Below are 26,633 nucleotides of genomic sequence, written 5' to 3' on the forward strand. Positions count from 1 at the left end.
AAGGCATTAACTTTATATAGAAAATGAGATAAATGAATACAAAATGCTGCCTTAAAAAAAATAATGATCATTGAAATATAAGATGTATAATTATTCAAATTTAACCAAATATATCTAGTTAGTTGTAATTTGACATTAAAAACATCAATTTGAAAATATAGAACAAGAAGACTTGATTGACTAATTTACCTATTCGAGGGCATTTTAGTCATTAGTAGAAAAGAGTTATTGTAGATTTAACGGAATGGGGGAATCAAAAGTAAGGGAGGTCAGTGTCATTTCGAGAACCTCAAGGGAGGAATCCACATTTGTCAGAAATCTCAGGGGAGGTCAGTGAAATTTACCCAAAAATGAGATATACTATGGAATTTTTGTATTCTCTCTATCCCAATTTAATAGCGTCTCATTCTATTTTAAGGATAAAAAAATTAGTTAAATCTTTAAATTGATAATAATTTTATATCCAATATAAATTTTGTTTAATAGATCTCAATTAATTTTATGATACAATATTTTTAAAACTCTACATAAAACATTACAAGTTACTATAAAATATAATCAATTGAAAAAGTGGCACAAACTCCCAAAAATAACTTAATTGGAACCGGGGAGTAAAAAGGCTGCGAATAGAGTATATGAACATGACACATGGATTTCTCTTCCCTGTTAAAAGTGGTAATTGGCTCAAGTTGGAAAATGTTGTCACCATGATAATTTTCCTAATGCTACCAAAAGGGCCGTTAAGTGTCGTTTTGTGTTCATCGGGGTCAAGTATAATCTTACACATTAGGTTCGTAATTCCTGTCTTTGCTGGAGAATTGTTTAGGAATTGTTTAGCTGAAAAAGACTAATGACTCTTAGACCAGTTTGATTGAAGTTGAGATCTCATTATCAATGCCATACATCAGCCTCAAACAAATGGAACTAATATGGTATTCCGCCATATGAGTCGATTAGCACCGCAAGATGAAACCTATCACTTCTAATATGTACTATCTCAGTTTCAGATTTGAAACCTGTAAGTCGCGATGAAGTTGAAAGACACCACACCGCACCAGTTCTCCTCCCTCAGTTCTGCTACTTGAAAAGAACAGTGGATAGCCCAAAATAATATACTAGAAAAACAGTGGACAGCATGAAATATAACATTTCTGCAGAACGAGAAAACATAAAGGCCACGAGACCCACCGCTATCGTAGCAGAGTAATTTGTCACATGCACAGTTCACCCATGTACAACTAACCCCTCAAATTCCATTAAATGCCATATACTAGCCTCACATTCCGTTGGAACTAATTGAAAACAGGGTATTCTGCCATACGAGTGGTTCACTATCTATCAGTATGAAAACACTACAAAACCTAGCAATAATGCCATTTTGAATCCAAAAGTAACCATAATAGTCGCCGTTACAAACCCCAATATCACCAATTTAAAACCCCAAAGCTCCATAAGCTATCCTGAGATCAAATCTCACCCTTAACCTGCAAAGAGCACATGAATGAAAGGTTAAACAACCTTTTGCAAATAAGAAATGTGAAAGCTTGCAACATTCCATATTTTCCGGCAACTTGACGCTTTCCAAAATCTTTTAACCACTCACCGGAAGCACAGTTTTAATTCAGCTTGCATGAAACACACAATCAGTACAAGGGGGAAGGCAAGGGAGTTGCTCAAATGGTAACTACTGCTAAAATGCACCTTTTGGAACTAAGAAGACTAAACTTAGATGAGAATGTCCAACAATTTTCCAGTCAAGGAAAAGACGTATCATGCACATATAGAGTTGAATTTGGTGAACCAGAACTCTGTTTAAAAGGGACCAACACAATTGGAAGGCACCATATATCAGAAATTCTAACAGAATTCTTCCTGCAAGAAAGAAGGCCAAAAGAAAATTATACCTTGTAGAATCCATATCATTATAGGAAAACCTTTTCACATATGCTGATGCATTGTGAGAGGGCTGGCAAAGTATGGCTGCTGTCTCCCTTTAGATATCGGCCAGAGGTTATATGGGTAATGCACAGATAAGGGAGGTATGGAAGGGCATATACTAGAGATAATGTCAAAGGGGAGGAGAGATGAAACGTTCTTGGGTTATTTGCAACAATCTGTTGGCAAATTTGGGTTGCAAGGAACAAGTGGGTGTTCAAGAAGATATGGTGGAGGAAACAACGATATGTGCAAAGGCAATCGAAGACCACAATAATTTCTCCCAAGCGACGGCGAAAGCCAAAAGCTAGCTTGATTCCTTAGGTGCCAGTGGTACAGAACACGAGTCATTGGGAACCACCAAACCGGGGGATATTGAAGATTAATTTTGATGTGTCTACATCAAAATTATCCATATATATTTTTGGGGAGTACAAGCCATTCCAATACCTTGCAGCATCGGCAGAGATGGTGGAAGCAGAGGGTTTCAGCTTTGATTTGTATATAAATTATCCATATATATTTGAAAGCTTTTTGCTTTTTACATCTGAATGCATCAATTAAATTTTTTAAAAGTGTAGATGCACATTTAGAGTGTGATTGAGATAACAATTAACGCATCAGGCAACTATAGGGAAGCAGGTAAGTAGTTAGGTGACCTAACCAAACACACAACACCGACTTAGCACTGTTACTGAAGCAAACCATCATATAGGGAATATTTTCCTACTTTAATTTTTTGGGTAAAGAAAATTTTATTAAAGAACACAACCAAAAAAAACAAAGGGAATAAAACGACACTTAATGGCCCTTTTGGTAAGTAGTTAGGTGACCTAACTAAAACCCACCCAAACAAAGGGAATATTTTCCTACTTAATTTTTTTGGGTAAAGAAAATTTGTTAACCCATTTTTTGTTAACAAATTCTTGTGCATTCAACAAAAACCATGCATGGTTACTCTAAGCATCTCAGTCAAGTCCACTGGCTACTTAAACTTGTGTTCTGTGCAATGAACATGTTTGAAATCTTCTATGCAATTCATAGTAATGAAAAGGAAATGCGTTGTTTGCTTTCAATGGACTTTACTTCTATATATTATTTCACCATCCACTACTAATATTGTGTTGCTCGCAGGTAGGAGCATTATAAAGGGAGGGATCCTAAAAAACAGGTATGTGTCTTGGTGAGCACTTCATCTCCAAGTTTGTTGCTGGTACCAAGTTTCCTTGATATATGATTTAACATCCTTATTGTTCTTTTAGTGTGCCCTTTGATAGTTTAAAATGTTAACAGATACACACGGTGATTGAGAGAGACTCTTCACTTGACTTTTTAACTTGCTTAATGGTTCATGAGTTCCAAAGAATGCAATAGAGCACTCATTGATGAGGTTGCTTCGTGTGGAAAGAAGCGTAACTTGAGCTATTTAAAAACACAGCTTTCTCATTGTTGTTGCGTACATAGTAACTGAGAATAGCATTGTCATGGTGGGAAGTTATGTGCTTTTCATCTTTCGATAACTCGATAAATGTTAGGGATATTGCATAAATTATTATGTTGGTTCTCAAATTAGGTGTTAGCTAGAACATCAATAGCATGAGTTTAAAAATTAGGTTAAACCCTGCATCAAACCGTAGTATTGGATTATTATACCTCTTCTCTCCTCGAGGTGGAGCTTAATTGTATCAACTTCAATCAAGTATGTTGTGAATTTGTTCCATTTTCTCAATAGCTCATTTATTCGAATTGTATGGACTGTTATACATCCTTGTATAAGAATGCATTTTCAAAATAGTTGGGTTTGAGATGGTGAGGTTAGTTGTTTTGTAATTGACATGCGCGTACTCATCTCACTAGTTATATGCACAAGTTAAAATAAGTAATTTTGGAAAGCCACTTTATAGATATTATATATGTAATTTCTGTTTGATTCCAAAGCCCCACTACTGACAATTTATCTTATACTTGAATTACCATTCCTAAAAGTCGTGGCTAAAATTGTGTTTGATTTCTTAATTTTGAATTCATTCTTTTTTGCAAATGATGGAATACATTTCCCCCTTCCCCAAATATTTGATCATGTGGATGAACATTGGATGAAACCCTAGGAATTTTTACAATCATGATTGTGCAAAATTTCGATCAGTGGTTAGAGAATCGAACAGAGGCTGATTTTTATGAGATGGGCAGCACCGACAATCAAGTTGTTATAGGCATGAGGGAGGTATTTCTGCAAGTTTTTGGTTCTCTTACCAGAAAATTGGGTTCCTTACATGAAATTAATAGCTTTAGTGGAAATTTGCGAAACACTCTCATTATCGGGACATAACTTGAGTGGTTGGATATGCCTATAATTAGTATCGATTTACTCCATGTGCTCTTTACCGCTATGTGTATGTTCGGGATGGCATTCTACAAGACCTGACAAATGTTCGTTCCATGGTAGCTCTTATCCTTGAGAGGTTTCCACCTCCCAAAACCCTGCACCAGTGGAAGCACGTCTATATACAGCCCTGCTATGTACCTGATTGGAATTCAATGTCAGTCTATAAAGCGAAGAGGACCGCTTTCTTCAATTACTCTTCCCCAATTTTTCTTCGAAAATCTCAACTGTGTGATCTTATACATCAAAACAAGAAACCCTGGAGAATTCTCTCTCAAGATGTGAATTTACGCGAATATAACCCCAATGCAGATACTGATATGAGGAATTGGATATCTTGGTTTCCTCAGCCATCGGAGTATCACTCGCTCATATATAATGATACCGGTAATATAATATCCGAATATAGAGACAATACTGTAGCGCACTACCTACGGACTACATATGCACATGTGTGTGATGCCAACAGGAACAAGTCATTCGGAGAGGTGTTGAACGATATCTTGGGGATCTTTCCCGATGCACTACCCAATATACATTATTTGTGGTGCTTCGAATTGGGTAAGGATGCTGCATGGGCTGCCAGTAGTTTTTAAGGTAACATTGTTGAGTCTGACGGCCCAACGGGGTATAAAGAGCTCAACGATGTCACCTTGAAAACTACTGGCAGCCCATGCAGCATCCTTATCCAATTCAAAGCACAACAAATAATGGATATTAGGTAGTGCATCGGGAAAGATCCCCAAGATATCGTTCAACACCTTTCCGGATGACTTGTTCCTGTTGGCATCACACACATGTGCATATGCAGCCCTTAGGTAGTGCGCTACAGTATTGTCTCTATATTCGGATATTATATTACCAGTATCATTATATTTATCTATGAGGCGAGTGATACTCCGATGGCTGTGGAAGCCGAGATATCCAATTCCTCATATCAGTATCTGCATTGGGGTTATATTCGCGTAAATTCACAACTTAAGAGAATTCTCCAGGGTTCCTTGTTTTGATCTCATTAATTTGATGTATAAGAAAACATAGTTGAGATTTTCGAAGAAAAATTGGGGAAGAGTAATTGAAGAAAGCGGTCCTCTACACTTTATAGACTGACATTGAATTCCAATCAGGTACATAGCAGGGTTGTATAGAGACGTGCTTCTTCCACTGGTGCACGGTACTGGGAGGTGGAAACCTCTCAAGGATGAGAGCTACCATTGAAGAAACATCTCCAGGTCTTGTAGAATGCCATCCCGAACATACACATGGCGGTAAGGAGCACATAGAGCAAAATCGAAACTAATTACAGGCACATCCAACAACTCAAGTTTTGTCCCGATAATGAGAGTGTTTCACAAATTTCCACTAAAGCTATTAATTTCATGTAAGGAACCCAATCTTCTAGTAAGAGAACCAAAAACTTGGAGAAATACCTCCCTCGTGCCTATAATTACTTGATTGTCGGCGCCGCCCATTACATAAAAATAAGTCTCTGTTCGATTCTCCAACCATTGATCGAAATTTTGCACAATCATGGTTGTAAAAATTCCTAGGGTTTCATCCAATGTTCATCCACCTGATCAAATATTTGGGGAAGGGGGGAAATGTATTCCATCATTTGTAAAAAAGAACGAATTCAAAATTAAGCATTAAACACCATTTCAACCACGAATTTTAGGAATGGTAATTCGAGTATAAGATAAACTGTCAGCAGTGGGGCTTTGGAATCAAACAGAAATTACATATCTAATATCTATGAAGTGGCTTTCCAAAATTACTTATTTTAACTTGAGCACATAACTAGTGAGATGAGTACGCACCTTCTAGGTCAATTACAAAACAACTAACCTCACCATCTCAAACCCAACTATATTTTGAAATGCATTCTTATACAAGGATATAAGAGTCCATATAATTCAAATAAATGAGCTACTGGGAAAATGGAACAAATTCACAACATTCACTTGATTGAAGTCGATAAAATTAAGCTCCACCTTGAGGAGAGAAGAGGTATAATAATCCAGCACCACAGTTTGATGCAGGTTTTAACCTAATTTTAAACTCATGCTATTGATGTTCTAGCCAACACCTAATTTGAGAACCAACATAATAATTTATGCAATATCCCCAACATTTATCGAGTTATCAAAAGATGAAAAGCACACAACTTTCCACCATGACAATGCTATTCCTAGTTACTATGTACTCAACAACAATGAGAAAGCTATGTTTTTAAATAGCTCAAGTTATGCTTCTTTCCACACAAAGCAACCCCATCAATGAGTGCTCTATTGCATTCTTTGGAACTCATGTACCATTAAGCAAGTTAAAAAGTCAAGTGAAGAGTCTCTCTCAGTCACCGTGTGTATCTATTAACATTTTAAACTATCAAAGGGCGCACTAAAAGAACGATAAGGATGTTAAATCTTATATCAAAGAAACTTGGTACCAGCAACAAACTTGGAGATGAGGAAGTGCTCACCAAGACACGAACCTATTTTTAAGGCTCCCTCCTTTATAATGCTCCTACCTGCGAGCAACACAATATTAATTAGTAGCGGATGGAGAAATAATATAGAAGTAAAGTCCATTGAAATCAAACAACGCATTTCCCTTTCATTACTATGAACTGCGTAGAAAATTTCAAACATGTTCATTAAACAGAACACAAGTTTAAGTAGCCAGTGGACTTGACTGAGATGCTTAGAGTAACCATGCACTTTGGTTATTTATAATGAGAAACTAAAAGAATTGCAAATAAAGAAAATAAACCGGCATGGTTTTTGTTGAATGCACAAGAATTTGTTAACAAAAAACGGGTTTGAGAATGGAAGAATTGGAAAGAAGGAAAATAATTTCTTTGCTTAGGCTCTTAAAGTTATTCCCATTGGCCTTTTGTTTTTTGGTGGTGTTCTTTAATAAAATTTTCTTTACCCAAAAATATAAGAAGGAAAATAATCCCTATATGATGGTTTGCTTCAGTAACAGTGTTGAGTCGGTGTTCTGTGTTTGGAGTTTTAGTTAGGTCACCTAACTGCTTACCTGCTTACCTATAGTTGTCTGATGCGTTAATTGGTATCTCAATCACACTCTAAATGTGCATCTACACTTTTAAAACCTTTAACTGATGCATTCAGATGTAAAAAGCAAAAAGCTTTCAAATATATATGGATAAGTTATATACAAATCAGAGCTGTATACACAATGCTTTTAAAAAGGTGAAGCTTATACTGGCGTTTTTGCTACACAAATGTACCCTCTCCATGCTGTTGACAAAAAGGAAGAAACCAGATAAACAAAATTAGCAGTGTATGAAATCTTGTTTATTAGAAACTGTTAGAAACTCAAACTACATGGATCAGGAACTTACCAGAATCTAATAATCAATTAATCTAATAAAAAACTCAAACTACATGGATCAGGAACTGACCAGAATCTAATAATCAATTAATCTAATAAAAAAGCTGAGAGATAAAACAAACCAAAATGTACCATTCAATTTATCTAACCCAAAAGGGTGGGATGAGAAGTATGTTGAATATGCCCTAAACAAAGCATTGTTAATAACTCTCGATAACATCTAACCAGAGCGTAGCCTCCCCTCCCATTTTTCAACATCAAATTCCAGCGCCATATTGTACCAAAAAGGCTCGGTATTGATCAAAGACGTTTTTTTGTTTTAGAGATCACATGCAAGCACAACTTTTAAGTTTCCATCAAAACAAACAAACAAACAAAGCCCGTACTACACTTGCAACCTGTTAACTCCAATTATGAACCTCATTAAAGGGTCCCCATTCCTATTTTTATAGCGAGTAAAAGTTGGATAAACCCCTAATACAAAAAACACATACTACAAAAAAAGACATGGTTGCAGTTAAAAAACATCAACCAAACGATCAGGTAAAAAATACCAAAAAGAAGAAATAGATAGTGATAAAACCACAAAAAAAACTTACCATTCTATTTAGCCCATACTTTCCCCGCACTAATATTATAGTCACGCTTTATATATGAACCTGGAAAAAAAATATAAAAGACAAGGGGGAAAATACTTTATTCAACTTTTACAAGCACACAAATTTGAAAGACAAAAACAACTGAATGAAGAAATTGAGATAATGTAGCAAAGCAGTATATGATTGGATACACACCAAATACAAATTCCAGAATCAATTTCTCTGGAAAATGAAACACCATCATATTTGAATTTATCAATGTAGCCAAAACAACATCCCCATTATCAAAGTAAAACGGCAGAGAAGCACCAAGTCGTAAGATTCTAAATAGCATTCATGCTTATGCAAATAAAAAATGAAAATGATCCTAACAAGTCTGCATACGCATACGCAAACCCAAATAGTAGGAACACTAAGCTGCGCATGAATGTGCAAATTGTAATTGAAGTCCATTAACATTCAATGGGCGAACCATATGAAAGAAACCCATAGAGCAGTATGAATAGTTGAATACTAGTAGTCAATGTTTTAAAAACCGGCCCGGACCGGCCAATTCAACCGGTTGAACCGTCAACCGACTCTCCATCTGGTCCGGATATACTCTAAAACCGTTCTTATTCAAGAACGGGCCTCTAAAACAAAAACCGTTCAAAATTGCAGGTTGAACCGGTGAACCAGAAGAACCGGGAGCGGGTCATTCGACCCAGACCGGAAACTTCTTTAACTAGAAAATGAACTTTTAGCGGCCCATAAATGACCACGACACCTGGGCGTGTAGCCCAAGCTCCAGCATACTGCCAGCTGTATGCGTAAATCTGTTGCAATATGTAGCTTTTATAGATAAAGGAGCTTCCTAGAGTTTGAAAACCCACCAATGTGGGATTGGAACAAAGTCCAGAATTCAACTAACTCAATTCCACCTCCTTTCACTCCAAATAATAAGGGATACATCTATTTTTCCGAGCTTTCCATGCATGTTCTATATTTTAAATTTTTTATATGCTCATTTTAATTAGTTAGATACATTTTAATTTTTTTAATATATATTTATGACATCACGGTTCGATTCTGGTTCGACCGCGGTTAAACGTGTGACCCGTCCACCCGGTCCCTTCTCCGGTTCGCTCACCGGTCCGGTTTTCAAAACATTGCTAGTAGTGACCACTAAGCATAAGTATAACCTATCCCCGCCATGTTTCTTTAGTCATGCTTCTTCTTTCTTCTTCTTCTCCTAACAGAAAGCTTTTTAAGTGAGATAACATAATTTTATGGTTGAAATCAATTTAAAAAGAGCAAGTCCATGTGTCACACCAAATACAGGGTAATGTGAACATTCGTCTGTATGGTATTCATATGTCTAAACTACATTTTCATTAAGCAAGCAAAATCAAGCCCACGAGTAACCAAATAATAACATGTTAGTAAGTTCAAGCAAGAGGGATATAAAGAAAGATTACCCGGTTAGAAGTGAGACTTGATACTAAACGTATATTGCAATATACCAAGGTACCAGTCAAAGTAACGAATAAAGCAGGTGGACTCACATAGTTCATTTGATAAATTTTTTTTTTTATTGAACACACCAATTCAAGGAAATAAAGCTAGGAAACCAAGCAGGTTCTCTACAAATTCGATGACTCCCACATGATTCAATCGAATGGCACAGAACCAAGGAAATCATACTCTCACTCTCTCCCTCTTCTTGTCCACACTCTAGTACTCTACAGAGTACAGACAAACAATGTCAAAATTAAAAGTGAAGATGGCCAAATGGCAAGAAAGATGAAGTGAAAGGGAGCGGAATGCAGTTTATGAACCGATTAGAGATTAGGAGGTAAGTGAGATACTATTTTAGAAAGCATATAGAAATAAATTTACTCTATCAAGATGAAATCATATCAAAATATCTGTTGGCTTACGAATTTGAGAAAGGGCTAGAGATGCTCTAAGGAAATATAATGTACAAAATTTCAAAAATAATTTTGAATGAAACACACTTTTCTAACCCCATTTAGGGAAATTCGTACACAATAAATTCATACGCACAAGGAGCAAAGCAAGATAACGAACCAAACAAAAACAGTCGTTCCTGGCAAAAAATTAATGCATCTGCACTTTTATTTCTTGTGGTAGTAATCAGTAATCAATTTTGTCATGCACATCGGAGCCTAACGAAAGTGGAAAATCCATTAATGTGCCGAAAGTATATTCGTTTGAACACAACTACAAGGAAAGAGCTCCCCGAAAACTACCACATAACGTGTAACGCCTTAAACAGAAAATATCTATCTCTCACTCTCTCTCTCACACACACACAGATCCACGCAAAAAAAAAAAAAAAAATTTATTTTATTATTTTATGTTTTTATCCCCTAAACTATGCTTCGTTTGTCTACTGCATCCTTGAACTACAAAAATTAACTATTTCATCCCTCAACTTTCTGATTGGAATCAATTAGGTTGGCGTTAACGTCAACGGATTTTCTTTTTTTGGACAGAAAAGTTAATATATTTCTCAATTTTGTCTAATATTTCATCCCTAAACTATGCTCTCTTTGTCTACTTCGTCCATAAACTATGCTCCCTTTGTCTACTTTGTCCAAACTATGCTCCAAATCGGTTCCAATCAGGAAAGTTGAGGGACAAAATTAGTGATTTTCGTACTTTAAGGACGAAATAGAAAAATGGAGTATAGTTTAGGGGATAAAAACATAATAAAGAAAAACTCAAAAAAAAAAAAAAAAAAGAGAAGAAGAAGAAGCAACAAATGGCCACCACTCTCTCATTTTCGAGTTTGAGAGAGAGAGAGAGAGAGGGCAAAGCGAAAGCACAAACCTGAAATCGGATGTGGAAGGGAGGCGTGGAGCCGTGGACGGTGAACTGAGTGACGGAGAGGGAGGCATGGCGGTTGTGGTGGTGGTGATGTTAAGTGGCGGATCTGGTGGTGGAGTGGGACTATAGAGGGACTGAGGGAGAGACGGAGAGCGGGAGCTGCGGTGTAAGAGAGCGTATTAGGGTTTGGATAAGGTAGTCTCCGGTATAGTCAGGTTCACTTTTGGGCTGTTGTGGACCCTCTCTCTAGCAAGAGAAATTTTTAGGTGGCGTGTGAGTATATTTCACGTGGTATCCGTTCGGCATATTTGGATCGTTCAATATACTTTTGAACGGTTCGGATTAAAACATTCTTTCTCCTCTCATTCTAACACTTTCTTTCGTCTTTTTCTCTCTTCAAATTTGAGCCGTTCAAAATGGACGGCTCAGATTGCCAAGCGAACACCACATAATACCCACCCGGCATTGAAAAAATTTCTACTCTGTAGGTCGAGATCACAATGATGATGGGAATTGTCCATGTTCCAAAAATCTTCTTAAAAAATAATTAGCTTATTTCACATTTACAAATTCAAAAATAATGCAAATGAAAAATAATTTTATAATTTTTTTTGCACCGTATAAAAGATTTTAATGGAATCTATCAAACAAGATCCATATTGGTAGGAAAATTATTTGCGTAAACACATTATTTTTTAGCTTAAAATTGTCTTCTTAAAAAATAAGGACTTAAATCGAGTTGCGAAACGTAGCCTACAGTTCTAATTTTACAGAGGGGTTCACATAGTCCAGATTGTTCTGTTTTTCTAGAAAATCGGAAACTGGACCACTCCAAACGTTTCTAAGATATCGGAAACCAAAATTTAACCAATGTATTTGTGAAATTTGACCAAAACCAAACCCCAATACCAATCCGGTTTTGTTTTGGTTCTAGTTTTATTTATTTTTTGATAGAGGGGCAAGAAGCAATTCCACTTAAAAAATATGTATTATTTTCAACACATTTTTTTTCACAATCCCCTGTAAAAATATGAAAGTGTGAATAAAAGTGCTAAAAATTATTGTTTGTCCAGTCCGCAAAATGGAAAGTTAAAAACAATACATACAGTATATTTTAAGAAAAAAATCCAAACATATTTTTGGATGGAAGTTAAAAATAAAACATATTTAAATATATTTTTTTTGTAAAGTTCTCATTTCTAAGCTTATGTGCACCATGATTGGGATTGAAAACTACACCAATAGTAGCTCGGCGTCGGGGAATCAATGACTTTTTCAATACCCGAAGGTAGCTGCGTTTTGCGAACCGAATAATTATTTTTGAAATGGAAGTAATCATTGAATTGATTGAGAAAGTAGGGAAAAATGAGATGTAGTGAAATATATTTGAAACTCTTGGGTTCTCTCTTAGAAACAACCATTGGAGAGGTGATGCTAAAATTTAAAATTTAATTTTGTCGAATATTACCTTCCTTTCTATTGGTTGAAATGGTGTATCCCATCACAAAATGATGTCATGCTTATCAAAAAGTGTATTGTAGAGATGACCTACACCATTTCAACCACTAAGAGTGAAGGTAACGTTCACATTCTTTTTAAAGAGAAGAAACAAAATTGCACTTCAAAATTTGGCATCGAACCACTTTTGAGTACTAAATGACTATAGTTATTTTAAAACCCCATTGGAGTTGCTCTTATATATCACTTTAGGAGTAGAAATAAACGGACCATATTGGTCCAAGGGCAAAATTTTAAAAACAAAAATTATAAACGGACCCCTTGGTTTATTCAGTTTGCGGTTTGGTTCGATTCTATATCAGTCTTGGTTCGATCGAGTGTAGTTCTAGACAACCAAGGTCTGGTCCAGACCAATCAAAAACCAACAATTTCGGACAATTTTTTCAGTCGGTTCAGATTTCTCGATTATATCTTTACCCCTAAGATTGGTGCTCTAAGCATCTCCAACCCATATTCTATATCTCCTTTTGAGAGTACTATATCATTCCATACCCATCTTCTTAACCCTCCTCTATTTGAGAGGATGAGAGTTTCACCCTCTGTATTTAGGGGATAGGAGGAAATGTAGAGAAGAACCTCGAGAAAACTATTCAAGTTTCAAAACGGGTATAACTCGTAATTTACACTTATATTTGTCATCTATTTGTTATAAAATTCATATCATTCAAAAGAGACAATGTCTTATTAAAATGAGACCAATCTCAACTATTTTTGAAAAGTTTTTGTTAGAAATAGTAGTACTTGATTTTGATTATTTATTATGAATAAATTGATTTCTTAAAAGCTCTATTAAAATGTCTTATTAAACTCCCTTTGACAATTTATATTTGGATTACTTCACGCAACTTATATTTCTGGACGTTGCAAAGTGGACGTCCAGCATCAACAAGTGGTCTACCGATTGGACAAGTGGTCCTCGGGAAAGTTTTTGGCGCGGTTGTGAAATTTAATTGGCCCCAGAAGCTGATTAAGTGATTAGTAAAACATCGACACCTTGAGCCAGGGCAGCGGAAGATGGAGTCCTTAAATTTAACCTATTGGTAAACCCTGTGCCAAATTTAGCACAAATTTACAATGCTAAGAGCAAGTACACTAGATAATGTATATTAGTTATTTTACCTAAGAAAAACACAAAAAACTCTAGTAGATCCAGTATACAAGTTGGGAGAATGCATTTTGCTACAGTGCTTCGCTTTTTTTACCGAAGCATTGTTCATCAGCTACTCATTATTTTATTTGTTCCCTCTCTCTCTCTCTCTTTCTCTCTCTCCTTCCCCACGACTTCACCTGTTGACTCCCTCACTATATCACCACCTGAAACACAACCAAGGGAGAGGTGAACGGATCTGTTTGGTTGCAACCCATCGCCGCCGATCCAGCACGCCGCCGCTGCTACCAAGCTCAGCTCCTCTCCCTTTGGGTTTCAATTGACATCAGTCTTCAACGGAGGTCCAACGATGTCGATTTTCAATTAATGGCGAGGCCTGGCAACCTCGATCTCACCCGGTCCGGTGTTCAAAAACCTCATCGATCTAGTTTTTGGGCTGAATGAAGCGTATAAATTTGCATATACAGAGGTATGGTATATATACTGTATACGTGTGTATTGATACATATGAACATATAGATATAATGCAATTGTAATATTTTTCAATATTTAATGGATGTAGAGAATATTATGGAGAGGCTACTGTAATGTGATAGGAAAAAACGGATAGGTAAAATAGATTGTGAACTATTCACAAGGTAATTTCACTAAACACTGATAAACTTGCTCTAAAATATTGGAAGAGGTTTAGCTAGCCTTTAGAGACACAGTAAATTGAGCCTCATGTCATTGTCCTGTAACTCCTGTTCTATATTCTTGGGTCTATTTTATTATTCAGACATCTTAAAAAGTAGTCATATTTGTTAGTAGTTCGTTCCTCGGGTCCTTGTACAAGAAGAGCTAATTGAGATCTTTTGATTGGTGAAAAAAAAAATCCAAAAAAGTATTCACTAGATCACATTATTCAGTGACCCAATTAAAAATACGCATCAGAAAAGGATCAATGAAAAAGAGAAGAGGAGTATTCTGCAAAAATAAAAAAATCCTATGCCGCAATATCGGAGAAGATCTAGGAAATCAGACATAAATAATTGTGTATGCGTAATGGAATATAAACACCAAAATTGAAATAGCTTGTACAAAATGAAATTGTGGTGTTGTACGACGGTACGAGCTTTTCACTCTTAAACAAAACAACCGAAGATCCCTTTTTGTTGACTAGAAAAAACATCTTTGATCGATCTATTGTTTGGTGAAGGAACCATACAATTCTTGAAAATTTTATCATCTACAAGAGAGTTGACAAATTTTTTTTTTGATATGCACGCCAAAGTTGACATTATGCGAAGAACTCACACAATATTATTGTGACATTCTATATAACCCCTCTTACACGTGCGCTAGCTTAATTTCAAAGATATATACATAGAGACCCATTAACGAAACAAACAAAAGACCACAGACATAATTATTTATATATGGTGGTAATCGCTCACCAACACAAATGTAACAGCAACAGAAATTCCAAGACATAAACATAGAGCTACTAATTAATTAAAAAATAGAAGAGGTGGCGGTGCTCCTTTCCATCGGACTCTTCCTCTTCTTCCTTATCCATTTTCTCCTCATGGTGCTCATAGATGACATATCCGCCAGCTCCGGCTGCGGCTCCAATTTCTTCCCCTAGCTTGTGCCGGTGAGCATGCTCTGGGTCTTTCTTTTTCATGTGCTTCTCGTGCTGTATGATTTTTCAAATTAGTAATTATCTACCCGAATAGTAATTAAGGAAAAATTGACAATTCTGTGTGAGTTGTCCCCACTAAAATACCAAAAAGTAAGAACCTAGGAATGTGTACAGTAAAGAAAAGAAACTTACCCAAGTAACATATACACAATGATGTAGCTTATATAATTAACCCAGTAACATGTACGTCTACGTCAAAATTGATCTACACCAGATCTCAGGTAAATTTAGAATCTGGTTTTTCTGTCGTCTGTTGTTGTTGGACTGCGAGTGCCAGTCACATGATCCTAGTTGTCTAAAAGAGTTTTTAAAAAATCTAGACCGTTGAATGCAAAAATGAATGACTATGATGAAATGCCGGCACAGTCCAACTGCAGAGAAGCCGGGTCTTAAATTTATGGTCTGCTTTCTGGTTATGTAGTACTTGCTGAAAATAAAGAACCCATCAGGACGCTTTTTAATTGCAAGGATGACACGGCTCAAACCATCAAAAAGTTCAGGTTCGACTTATGTAGAGTTAAAACGTCACATACCAATTAACACGAAAATTTTATGTTCTTGAGTACAATATATATATTATTTTTTTGGGTAAATTGAGTACAATATATTTCTTAGTGCGCAACTAGGTTTGAAATTCTTACCATACTTCACTACCCATAATTGGTAACATCGACATATAAACTTTTAGTACATAAATGTGAACTTTACCAAGGCATAGGCTCCAGCTGCTGCGGCACCAAGCTCAGCGAGGTGCTTATCATGCTTGTGCTTCTTCTCTTCCTTCTCGAAAATCAGGGTGGGTGTTATCCACCACAAGATAATCAGGAGGGATGTTATCCTCGTAATTTGAGGGTGTGTTATCCACCACAAGATAATCAGGCGAGCTTTTATCCTCCTCTTCGTGGTGGTGGAAGAGGCCCCAGTGGTGCTTCTCTTCTTCCATTGTCGTGGCGTTGCCTCTTTCTCCTTTTGAGAAAACGGAAACATAACCATAACATTGATTAACAAGTACTACAGATTTAGCCGGAACAAAGTGGATTATACGAAAAAGTTGATGTGTAATGGGTTCTATTGATTTGTGGAAGCCTAATGGATGGTGCTATTTATAATGATTGGCAAGGCCAAGAGTCCAAATCATGCAGCATCATGGTTGACGGTTAGGATTTTCTTGAGATTCCGGCCGGCTCTTTATCTACTTTGATTGAATGAAATATGATAAGAGTATTACGATTGAATTATACGGTACATGTAGATTTTGGGTCCTCCCATGAACATGATCTTCCAAAATGCTCATACTTTATGGTCACGTAGAATGCTATTCATGTAAAAAAAATACTTTAATTTGACATTTATAATAACTGATCAGACCACATTTATTTTTAAAAAAAAGTAGATGATGCATTCTAAAATTCATTTGTGCCAGCAATTCAGACAAATATAATAACAAGACTGTATAAGCCCGGCAATACATTATGCGTTACTTACAAGCCGGCCTCGTTTTTGTCTCCCTTTACCAGTTTAGGCTCACTCCGCGTCAAACCCTGCCTGCATAAGCCCCGTTTAAGTGAAGTACCTAAAATACCTCACCTTTATTACTCCCAGCATCACATAGAAAGAGAATCTAGAAAGAGACGCATAGAAATATCTTTGAAGCCGGCGACTTCGATCTTCCCTTGGCCAGAATCTCGAAATTTTAATGTAAGTAAGAGCATCTCCAGCCTTCACCCATATTTTTCCTCAAATTTGAGTCAAATTTTGGATAAAAACCCATTTTGGGTAGACACATCTCCAACCATCAAATCCAAATTTTACACATCTCCCTCTTTCTCTCTCTTTAACTAGCCGTTGGAGAAATGGGTCAAGGCAAGAGTTGTCTTAGATTTGGGCAAAAAAATGGGTAAAACCCAAAATGGGGAAGGATTTGGGTCAAAGATTGGAGAGAGATTTTTGTGATTTTTACCCCATTTTTAAATTTGAGTCTTAAAATGGGTCAAGGCTGGAGATGCTCTAATGGAACGAAATGCTCCCAGTGTTCTCTGAATCCACAAATTATCAACTCCTGAAAGCTGGAAAATCAATCTCTATAGGGCCACATACCATAAGTATATACCAAGATAAACAATCCACTCATCATCAGAATGGCGAACAAGCGTGGAACCCCGAAAGCAACATCGCCATCCTCTTAACATGCATAACTGAAATTGGTGTGATTCTCATTCTTAGTTTCAAAATCATGCAAATCCCTCTTTCAATGCCCTGTTTTGTGACAGTAGGCACAGTACTCATCCTTCACAATTTTATCGAAAGAGGGGACTTTTCTCGATCGCAGCAGAGACTTGTCCCAAACAACCAAAGATTGGCTTGCTTATCTTTCTAACAATACGCATTCTTTATCAAACCATTAGACAATTCCGCAACACAAATTTCGTTTTTACCATATAACAAAGTAGTAATCAAATGAATGCATTGCAATTTTGGTTATATTTATGTGTTCAATCGTTGTATATATGAACTTTGATCAATGTATCTATATATACTTTTTCAATTGTTGGCGTCCACTCGAATGATTTGATGTGAAAATTACACCAAATCTAGTAGTACTAGTAGAAATGAAGAGAAAGGACCCAAAAAAAAAAAAAACCGCGCCAAAAAATCGGCAAATGTTGCATGCAGATGTAGCCGCAGTTACAAATTTTTGGATTGTGTTGTATCAAAACTTTCCTGAGCATTTCTATTCACAAACTCCTCTTTCAATAACAAGTTGATGGTTAGATATGCTGTGGAAAAACACAGGTGGTCAGAGGCATTGAGGAAAATCACGGCTGTGTATCTAATAATAGAGAGGCATCGGAAGGGCCGAGAACTCCTCTGCTAAAAAGGCACATGGCAGCGCCTCAAGAAAACTTCGTTGCAAATAAAAAACAGGGACCGCGGGTAGAATTGTTACTGCACCACTCTGTGCGGGGCTCCAATTCTCGTAGCACACAAAATTGATGTCCTGTGAGATGAAACACAAGCAGTCATGAGGGGCAATGCAAGAGGCAATAAAATTCAAATAGAAATTGCACCACAGCTAAATCAAGCAAATAATATGAAAATCTAGATGGCGACGAAAACTACAGGTGGAAAAAATGAAAATATATATAACAAGACGATTGTGTAAACAAATTGCTGGTGGGGTTAAGATGCTAAACGGTTCAAACATGGTTAGGTTTTGCCATTTTGGGCTTTCCGAATTCACAAAGAAGGATATGGGCGCATGATCAAAGGCAATATGGGTTTTAACTTAAGCGAGTGACACAAGCCGTAGGCCCTAGTATGCAGACAGGATGCACTTCTACATAAATCCAACAAGCAGAGGAAAACACAGGTGAAAACAATTATAAGGAAAAAAACACTTGATACATTTCCTTTCACTAAGACGTTGGTCCGACCAGCATATATCAATTACTTATGCAGAACAGAATTTCAAAATGAAGCAAAAAAAATGATGATAGCTTGAAAATTGGACTAGATAGGTACAAAAAAGTTCCGCATAGACTTGTCCTCCTCCATGACATGTCTTATTTCTTAATTGACAAGAAACGGGAAATGCAAGAAACAATCACCTTTATTCGTTTGATTTGCTGAGGACATTTGCATAGTTAAACGTCATAGGGTGCCAACCTTTGTTTTCCATATAAGTCGCAGATTCATTCTATGAACTGTATGTCACTGTTCTTTTCTCAAGTTCACCATCAAGATCATTCATCTAACAAAAGATAAAAGAAGAAAACCCCAATAAGATTCCCTATTGGAGCTACTGATCCTATAAGCAATCAAAGTTAGAAAAGAAAAACGAAAAGAAAAACTTTAGTTATTAATGACCGGAACAAGAAAGAGTTATCATAAATTAAGCTTGCCGAGAAGACCAGGGCTACAATGAACAAGGTGTTCGGTGACTGCTCGAGCTTGACTAGGTTAAGGGCCAATTGAGCAATCATCATACATTCATATACTCTCCAAAGGAGGAGGAAGGGGTGGTTCAATGAAGGAGCTCAATAAATCATAGACAAGACAGGCAAAGCAAGCATTAATCTATTTCTTAGTGCAAATAAGGTCTGAAGACTCTGAACATAGTGTTCATCTGGGATACAGTTGCTGCTTCTGAAGTTTCTACATATTTGCAAACAAGCTGTAATTAGAATGCGATGACAAAAGGAAGGTTCACGTGTTCAAGGCAGTTCAAAGCACCTAAATACTGTATAAACAGAAAAATGGTGGGGGACTCATCAGAAGTATAGAATTCAGAATAAAAGCAGAAGATGCGAATTTCCTAGGATTATAATTAGAATGTTTGGATGGGTTATTGTCTCATTCCAAAGCGAAGAAAACCAAAGGACAATGAAAATAGAAGCAGTCACAATATTAAAAAAAAAAGAAGAAGAAGAAAAAAAAAAGCAACATCAGAAAGAAGGAAAAGAAGAATCATTCTAAATGAAAATAGCAATTCATATCAATACACTTGTAATAAAAGAACCCAGCATGGCAAGCCAAGACATGTGTTGAAAAGACAAAATTGCCCTTGGATGATTTGTCTTCCAATTTGTTTTTGCATGTCTTGAGTTGGGGTAGTTTAGGTATTGCATGTTGCCCTTGGTTGCCCAGATTTTATTCAATCAAGTTGTACTCTGTTTTCCTGATTTTACTCAAATTGTACGTTGTTTTCCGCTGAATTTCCGCTGGGTGTGGCTTGAGAAATGTACTGATGGAAGAAGAAAGTTAAAGGGTGACTATTGATGTTCCCTTTTACCCATCTCTCTCTTTCGCGCATAGAAAACTTCCTCTCTGTCTTTTCTCTCTCTCTAAAACAGAGGCACACTAGCACACACAGAGAAAATCCTTTCGATCGACGCCGAACTCGTACCCCGCTTATATTCATGTTCGCCATGCGGGGTCCCACCTCGTCGTCGTGGAAAGGATTGGCCGAGTTGGTCGAAGGTAACGGAGAAACTTGATGACGAGGACGTTGCTATTCTTTTTAGTTCATAGATACACATATCGAGTGTTTATGTATGCATTTATATGTGAGTTCCATTGTTAGGGTATTGATGATTGTTTCTTTTTAATTATGTTTTCATTTGTAGATCTAATGATACTCTTGGGATGGAGGTTTTGAAGAGGTTTAATGTGTGGTTGCTCGATTGATAAGCTGTACACCTAATACCCTCTCTCTCTCTCTCTCTCTCTCTCTCTCTCTCTCTTTGATCAGTAGTAAATTTTTATCAAAATTGGAGTCCAAAAGGACTGAAAGGAGAGCCAACTTCATACTATTTGAATGTCTTTTTGTCTTAGTTTCCTTCCATTATATTAATATCTAATTATATTAATGTTTTAGATAGTAGGTTCAGAGTTAACCATATTGCCACCATGTGTATTGTGGACTTGATAGAGAAGAGGACACATGGCTAACAGAGACGAATATTCAAACTTGAAAATGTTGAGAATGTTGACAAAGAACAAGGCTTTTGCGACAGGTAATTGACTCAACTAAAGACAGTAGATGTATGGAACTTTGGATGCACATCTTCATTACTGTTTACTCTTCATTGTAGATCAAAAAAGGGCAGAAATGATAGGATATAATATCACAGTAAGTTTGTTTTAGTAACAATTTGTAGGGAATTTTGATTAGATTAGAGTAGTTTAGCACAACCACATGCATGCTTGCTTTTGTGGCTGTACACGTGATAGGCAAGTTAGATCCTATGGTAACACAATCAAATGGATAATTGAAATCCATTGGCATCCTATGGTAACACAATCAAATGGATAATTGAAATCCATTGGCTGTTCCGTGAATCTAATTGAATTCGATTAATTGGTGAAATTGCTCCTTAGGAAGAGAGTATTTAGGAAGAGTCAGGTTGGTATTGGTAAGTGGTTTATGATAACACATGTTTAATAGTGTACTTTTTCCTCCATTTCAGGTTAACTATGGGACGCGGGGTGCCTACTGCCCTTTTGGCCTAGGCAGGCACTGCTGCCCCTCATACGATACCATTTTGTGCATTAATAACCCACTTCTTTTTTTCTTTTTTCTCTTTGTCCTTTTGTTTACTACCAATTTCAGATTTTTTAAAAACATAACAATGCTACATACGTATCCACCGGTAATTATCAATACGAATAGTCACAAAGGAGGTATGTATAATCTGAGATTGAAAATTACTTGGGATATTTTTTTTTTATCAACTGTCAGGGGTTGTCCAGGATGACTTACTTGCACCTCGACGTACTAATCTCTTCTCTGGCCAAAGGCAGGCTCATTCACGCCGTGACTAGAATCTCTTGTGACCTGTCCCCAAGAGGTCGCCAAGTTTTGAACTTAGGATGCATGGGTTTACATCTCATCCGTTTTGCCAATCACCCTCGCGATATTGACTTGGATGTGCAACAATAAATATTAGCTCTAGCAGCTCTACATGTAATGATAGGTGGTCACTTGAGCACCCAAAATTTTTTTGTTGTTGGAATACATATAATTTTTTTACTTTTATTTTAGTTTTGCCCTTCTAGAACACCCAACTCAAAAAAAATTTGAACACCCAAACAAAAATATTTAAATCCCACACAAAAATTCAAATCCCAAATCAATGCAATGTAAACAACCCAACTAATTAAAGTTGGAAAGTCAGTGAATGAATGATTGCTTGATAACTTATATTGAGAGTGATGAATTATTTACCATTGATGAGTAATTATTCAGTGGTCTTGAGATATCGACGTGTGGTACCCAAACACCTTTATCCGTCGCATATTTTCTTAGGATCCATATACTTAATACTGAGCTCCACAAAAAAGTGTAGTGGATAAAGATGTTGGGTGCCCCAAGATTTTTGTAATTTGTACAGGTGTGCATGTTTTATTCTAGCAATTTTTCGTTTGCATGAAGGTGCTTATAATGCTCTTTTCCCCCATTTAATGAGTACCAAGTCCAAAAGAAGCAAAAAGAAGTGGGTTATTAATGCACAAAACGGTGCCGTGTGAGGGGCAGCAGCGCCTGCCTTGGCCACAAGGGCAGTAGGCACCCCACGTCCTTAACTATGAGCGACACGATACGCTCGTTATCAATTAATTTGCTTTTGAACCCAATTTCAGGTGTGGTGTATGATTTAATTTGATTATTGAAGGCTTCAGTTCTTCATTTATTTAGTGGTTTAGTGTTCACTTTCGATTTCGTTATGTTGAAATGCTAAGATGCTTCGTTTGGTTTTCAAAAAAAAAAAAGGAACTTTATAAATTTTCTTCTTCCATTACTCAGAAAAATGAAAGATTTGCTAATCAAAGGGAAATGCATTACTAGCGTTAGTTTCTTTTTAAGTTTGTTTAAACAACTATTAAAATTTTTTTTTGGGTTTTTCTTGGCATTGAAGAGAGAGAGCACTAACATTACTAAGCGGATCAAAACTGCCAAGTTTTCAAAGTTCCAAAGGATAGAGCTTTCTTTGCCTTGTAACCATCAAAAATGTGCTCTCAAACTACAAGGACTCTCCTCTCCCCTTTAAAATAGAACGCAGATGCATTTGCTGGTAAATTTTGTAACTCCCAGTCTCTCACCATTCAATCTCTTTGTTTATTCTGAATCATGTAGTTGTGTGACCGGCTATGCATTTTGCTTCAATGTTGAGTCTTCCTATATACTCTCGACAAAAAATTTTGCAATTATTTATATTTTTTGTATCTTGCAATTGTTTTAATTTGATGGCTTTGTAGATGTTAAAGCTTGGTTGTGTACTGATCTTATGATTGTAGATGTCAGAGCTTGGTTGTATACTGATCTTATGATTAGATGTAGATTCACTTTTCATTATTAGATATATATATACACAGAGAATATATCCAATGAGAAATCCCGCACGGTCTTACCGTGCGGGATTTGATCCGAGCCGTTCAAGGTGTTCAGAATGTGATTTTAAAGGTATCCGTGAGAAATCAGCAAAAAAAATGATCAGGAAGGACTTGATCCAAGCAGTTTTTTACTGAACCGTTCAATAAAAAACTGTTCGGATCAAGCCTTTCCCGATCATTTTTTTTGCTGATTTCTCGCGGATACCCTTAAAATCACGTTCTGATCACTTTGAGCAGCTCGAATCGTCGCAATTCGCTCTGGAAAGGGGAGTCCCGCACGGTAAGACCGTGCGGAATCCTTTATTGGATCCGGACTGATATATATATGCATATATATATATATATATATGCACAGAGAGAGAGAGAGAGAGAGAGAGAGAGAGAGAGAGAGAGAGAGAGAGAGAGAGAGAGAGAGAGAGAGAGAGTGTTCATTTGATTTGGGTAAATTATTAATGTCCCTCTAATACTCGGTTGGAGGATCCTTATGATGAATTGAGTTCTTTGTGCCGCTCGACAGATTCAATCATGCAAATCTCCTCAAGTGTCCTAGCTTTGGATCTTTCAAAAATCAAGTTGAGAAAATCAAAGCCTTTTTTGTTCCAGTTAATAGGATACCGTCAATTACCAAAAGAGCCACAGAGTGACTTTGCATTTTTGCTCCGATATTTGGCAAGAGATCTGTGCTACCTAGCAGGAGATTGTTTTCTTTAGAGCAAGTTTATCAGCTTAGCAAAACTAACATTTGTAGCTATTTTACCTCATTAAAGCACCAAAATAACTTTGCAGCAGCTTCTGCAAACATGACTCCATTTTTCCTTTTTGAACAGTTGTTAGTTATTTCTACCTAACAACTATTCACCAGGTAAGGATAAAAAATTATTTTCTTCTCTCTCCTCCCTCCTTCTTTTCTGAAACTGGCCGGTTGGAGAAATAAAAAAAATGATAAAGATAATAGGTAAAGAGTGAGAAATATATATTTTAATTGATGGTAGGTAAAATAGATAGTATTGATGTAGTTGTGAAAGAAAAAATTGATAGCTAAAATAGAATTGTGAACTGTTCACAATGTAATATGCATCTCCATTTATAAACTTGCTCTTAGTGGCAAAGTTGCTTCTCTATTGTCTTTCTTGTTGCTTGCTCCACTGTCATATAGAGTACCTTTTTGATTAGTATATAGAGTACCTTTAAAGATATGCAATTGTTTCTTTTTTAGGCTTTGGTTCCTTTGTAACTCTCTTTTTGCACTTCGTGCATATATTGAATATAGAATTACTTGCAAGATCTCTTTGTTTGGAAGATAATTATTTGCATAATCTATTTAATATAAGAAGTTGAATGATTTATGAATCTGCAAATAATAAATGCAAATAAAAAATACTTGAAACTGTAAATATTTTACTTTATAAAATCACTATTGTCCAAGCTTAACCAAAGTTTTCAAAGACCGAGCACGTGGTGTCGTGCGAAGCACGTTGAATTACACCAGTATATAACAACAAACAAAGGATGTTTCAGTGCTGCCATGAGAATTCATGCAGGTTTTAATTAGATTATAATAAAGGGCAAAAAAATGTTGGTACTGTACGAGAAAGAATCAAAATAATGACATACCATAAACTGCGGTGAGGTCTTGTATCCCAAATTACCATCCCTGGAATTCTTAAAACCTTGATTTAAGTTTATGCTGGGTAAAGCAAAAACAAGAATGGTGAAAAAGAAGATGCCTACACCAACATGGCACCACGGAAAGTCTTCATTCCATCCACTAAGTAAGATTGGCAGGTAATTATGGAGACCTCCAAGTGGTAAATTCCTGTCTTTCGGATAATTTTGTTAGTAATAAAAACACAAACTTTCAAGCAGTGGAGGCGAGAAATACAGGCTTCTTTTTCCATTTTTGGCCTGGGGGGCAGCCGTGAAACCCAAGACAAGCAGAATTCGTAGTCAACTCCATCTCGACCTAGATGAACCAAGCTCGGAGGAGAGTGATTGTCCCAGAGTATATAGTCGTGGTGGTTATGCATGGGTAAATGGCCCCGGAACCAATTCTCTGTCACTAAATCATATCCAACTAGGCACTGCTCTTTCACCACGTACCAATACAACATGTTCTCAACAGCCACAGCTCGCCTTCCCTTATTTTTGGGCCTAGCCGCATTTCGAGGGCGGCTAAAGACGTGATCACAATCAAACGGTTGAATTCCCCAGCTTCTTGCATTGACATGGTAGATTTGAAGGAGACCATTCCAAGCTACCACAATACCCGGACCCCATTGGCCGCCGTCAAGAGCTGCTGTGAACGTAGGACAATCCCGATCCTTGGGACGACATGGAGGGTCGGGTAGAGGCTCCCATTTTCCTACGCCCGGGTCATAGGCCATAGCCCACGGCCAGGGGGCCATCCTTCCTTCTGGATCTTCTGAGGAGAAGGTGAAACCACCCAGACAATAAAGCTTGCCGCGGAGAACTAGGCAGCTGGGGTTTGTAACAGGACTAGGCGTTTTAGCAACACTCTCCCATTCCCCGCTACGCCCAGTAACACCACCACCACCATTGGTGAGTTTGATACGTTGCACAGAAGTTCCCGGATCCTCAATAGAGGTCAGATTTCCATCAGCGCAAAGGCGGTATAAAGTAGCAGGCTGTTTGGTGGTGGTGGTGGTGGGACCCAAAACCGCCCAGCCTGTAACCCCACGGAATTTTCTAGCCCAGCTGTCTAAATCGCTAGTGGCTATAGGTTCGAGATTGACGGATACATAATCATCGTCTTCATGAAAAGGAAGAAGGTAGCTGGGGATTTTGCGATAGTAAGGCGAGAGAGCAGGCGGGAGAGTGAGGTCGAGGACGGAGGGACGAGGTTGGTTGTGGTTAGGGTCGTCGGAGACATCGAATGCGTACCAGTTGTACTTGCTAACACCGGAAGGATCGCCTACGGCGATGATACATACGGATCTCTCTTTCTCCTCTTCTTTTTCTGGTGGAAGGTTGGGAGAAACCGACGACGCCGCCGGCGATGACACGACGATATTGCTTGCCATCGCCAACCAAGACTAGAAGGATAGGAGCTATTTCCTGGAGCTAGGGCTTTTTTAGAAGGATTGTGCCAACACGGTCGTCTTCTACTTTTCACAAATTACAACATCAACCCGTATTGTTGAGTTCGGTTGCCATTTTTTTTATGTTCTGTTTGGAACCTAGGAAAGGAAAAGAAAAGGAAAGGAAAATGAGAGAAAAATAAGTAGGAAAATTTACTATTCACCACACACTTGAAATCTTTATTTTCTTTTATCTTTCTCTTCTAACCAAATAATAGGAGGAAATTTT

General features: G+C 37.1%; 2 protein-coding genes and 1 long non-coding RNA gene across 4 annotated transcripts; all 3 read right to left on the reverse strand.

Moving 5' to 3' along the window:
* Nucleotides 1-1,113: 1,113 nt before the first annotated feature.
* On the reverse strand, nt 1,114-2,597 carry LOC131302249 (uncharacterized). The gene is made up of 2 exons (XR_009191690.1): nt 1,905-2,597; nt 1,114-1,484 (listed from the first exon to the last, which is right to left on the reverse strand). It is a non-coding gene; the product is annotated as an uncharacterized LOC131302249 (long non-coding RNA).
* A 12,408-nt stretch (nt 2,598-15,005) lies between these two features.
* LOC131302253 (abscisic stress-ripening protein 5-like) lies at nt 15,006-17,102 on the reverse strand. The gene is made up of 2 exons (XM_058328787.1): nt 16,125-17,102; nt 15,006-15,410 (listed from the first exon to the last, which is right to left on the reverse strand). The coding sequence occupies exons 1-2, from the start codon at nt 16,407-16,409 to the stop codon at nt 15,219-15,221; spliced, it is 477 nt and encodes a 158-aa protein (XP_058184770.1). The 5' UTR covers nt 16,410-17,102; the 3' UTR covers nt 15,006-15,218.
* Nucleotides 17,103-17,988: 886 nt separating this feature from the next.
* Nucleotides 17,989-26,428, reverse strand: LOC131302258 (uncharacterized). 2 transcript variants are annotated; one of them, XM_058328800.1, is made up of 4 exons: nt 25,038-26,428; nt 24,921-24,960; nt 19,025-19,167; nt 17,989-18,414 (listed from the first exon to the last, which is right to left on the reverse strand). In XM_058328800.1, the coding sequence occupies exons 1-3, from the start codon at nt 26,345-26,347 to the stop codon at nt 19,114-19,116; spliced, it is 1,404 nt and encodes a 467-aa protein (XP_058184783.1). In that variant the 5' UTR covers nt 26,348-26,428; the 3' UTR covers nt 17,989-18,414; nt 19,025-19,113. The 2 variants fall into 2 exon arrangements, with proteins under 2 accessions (XP_058184783.1, XP_058184792.1); XM_058328809.1 differs by lacking the exons at nt 17,989-18,414; nt 24,921-24,960 and having other exon boundaries at nt 19,033-19,167; nt 25,038-26,427.
* Between the last annotated feature and the right edge of the window lie 205 nt (nt 26,429-26,633).

This window comes from Rhododendron vialii, chromosome 1a (assembly GCF_030253575.1).
Source record: "Rhododendron vialii isolate Sample 1 chromosome 1a, ASM3025357v1".
NCBI classification, from domain to species: Eukaryota; Viridiplantae; Streptophyta; class Magnoliopsida; order Ericales; family Ericaceae; genus Rhododendron; species Rhododendron vialii.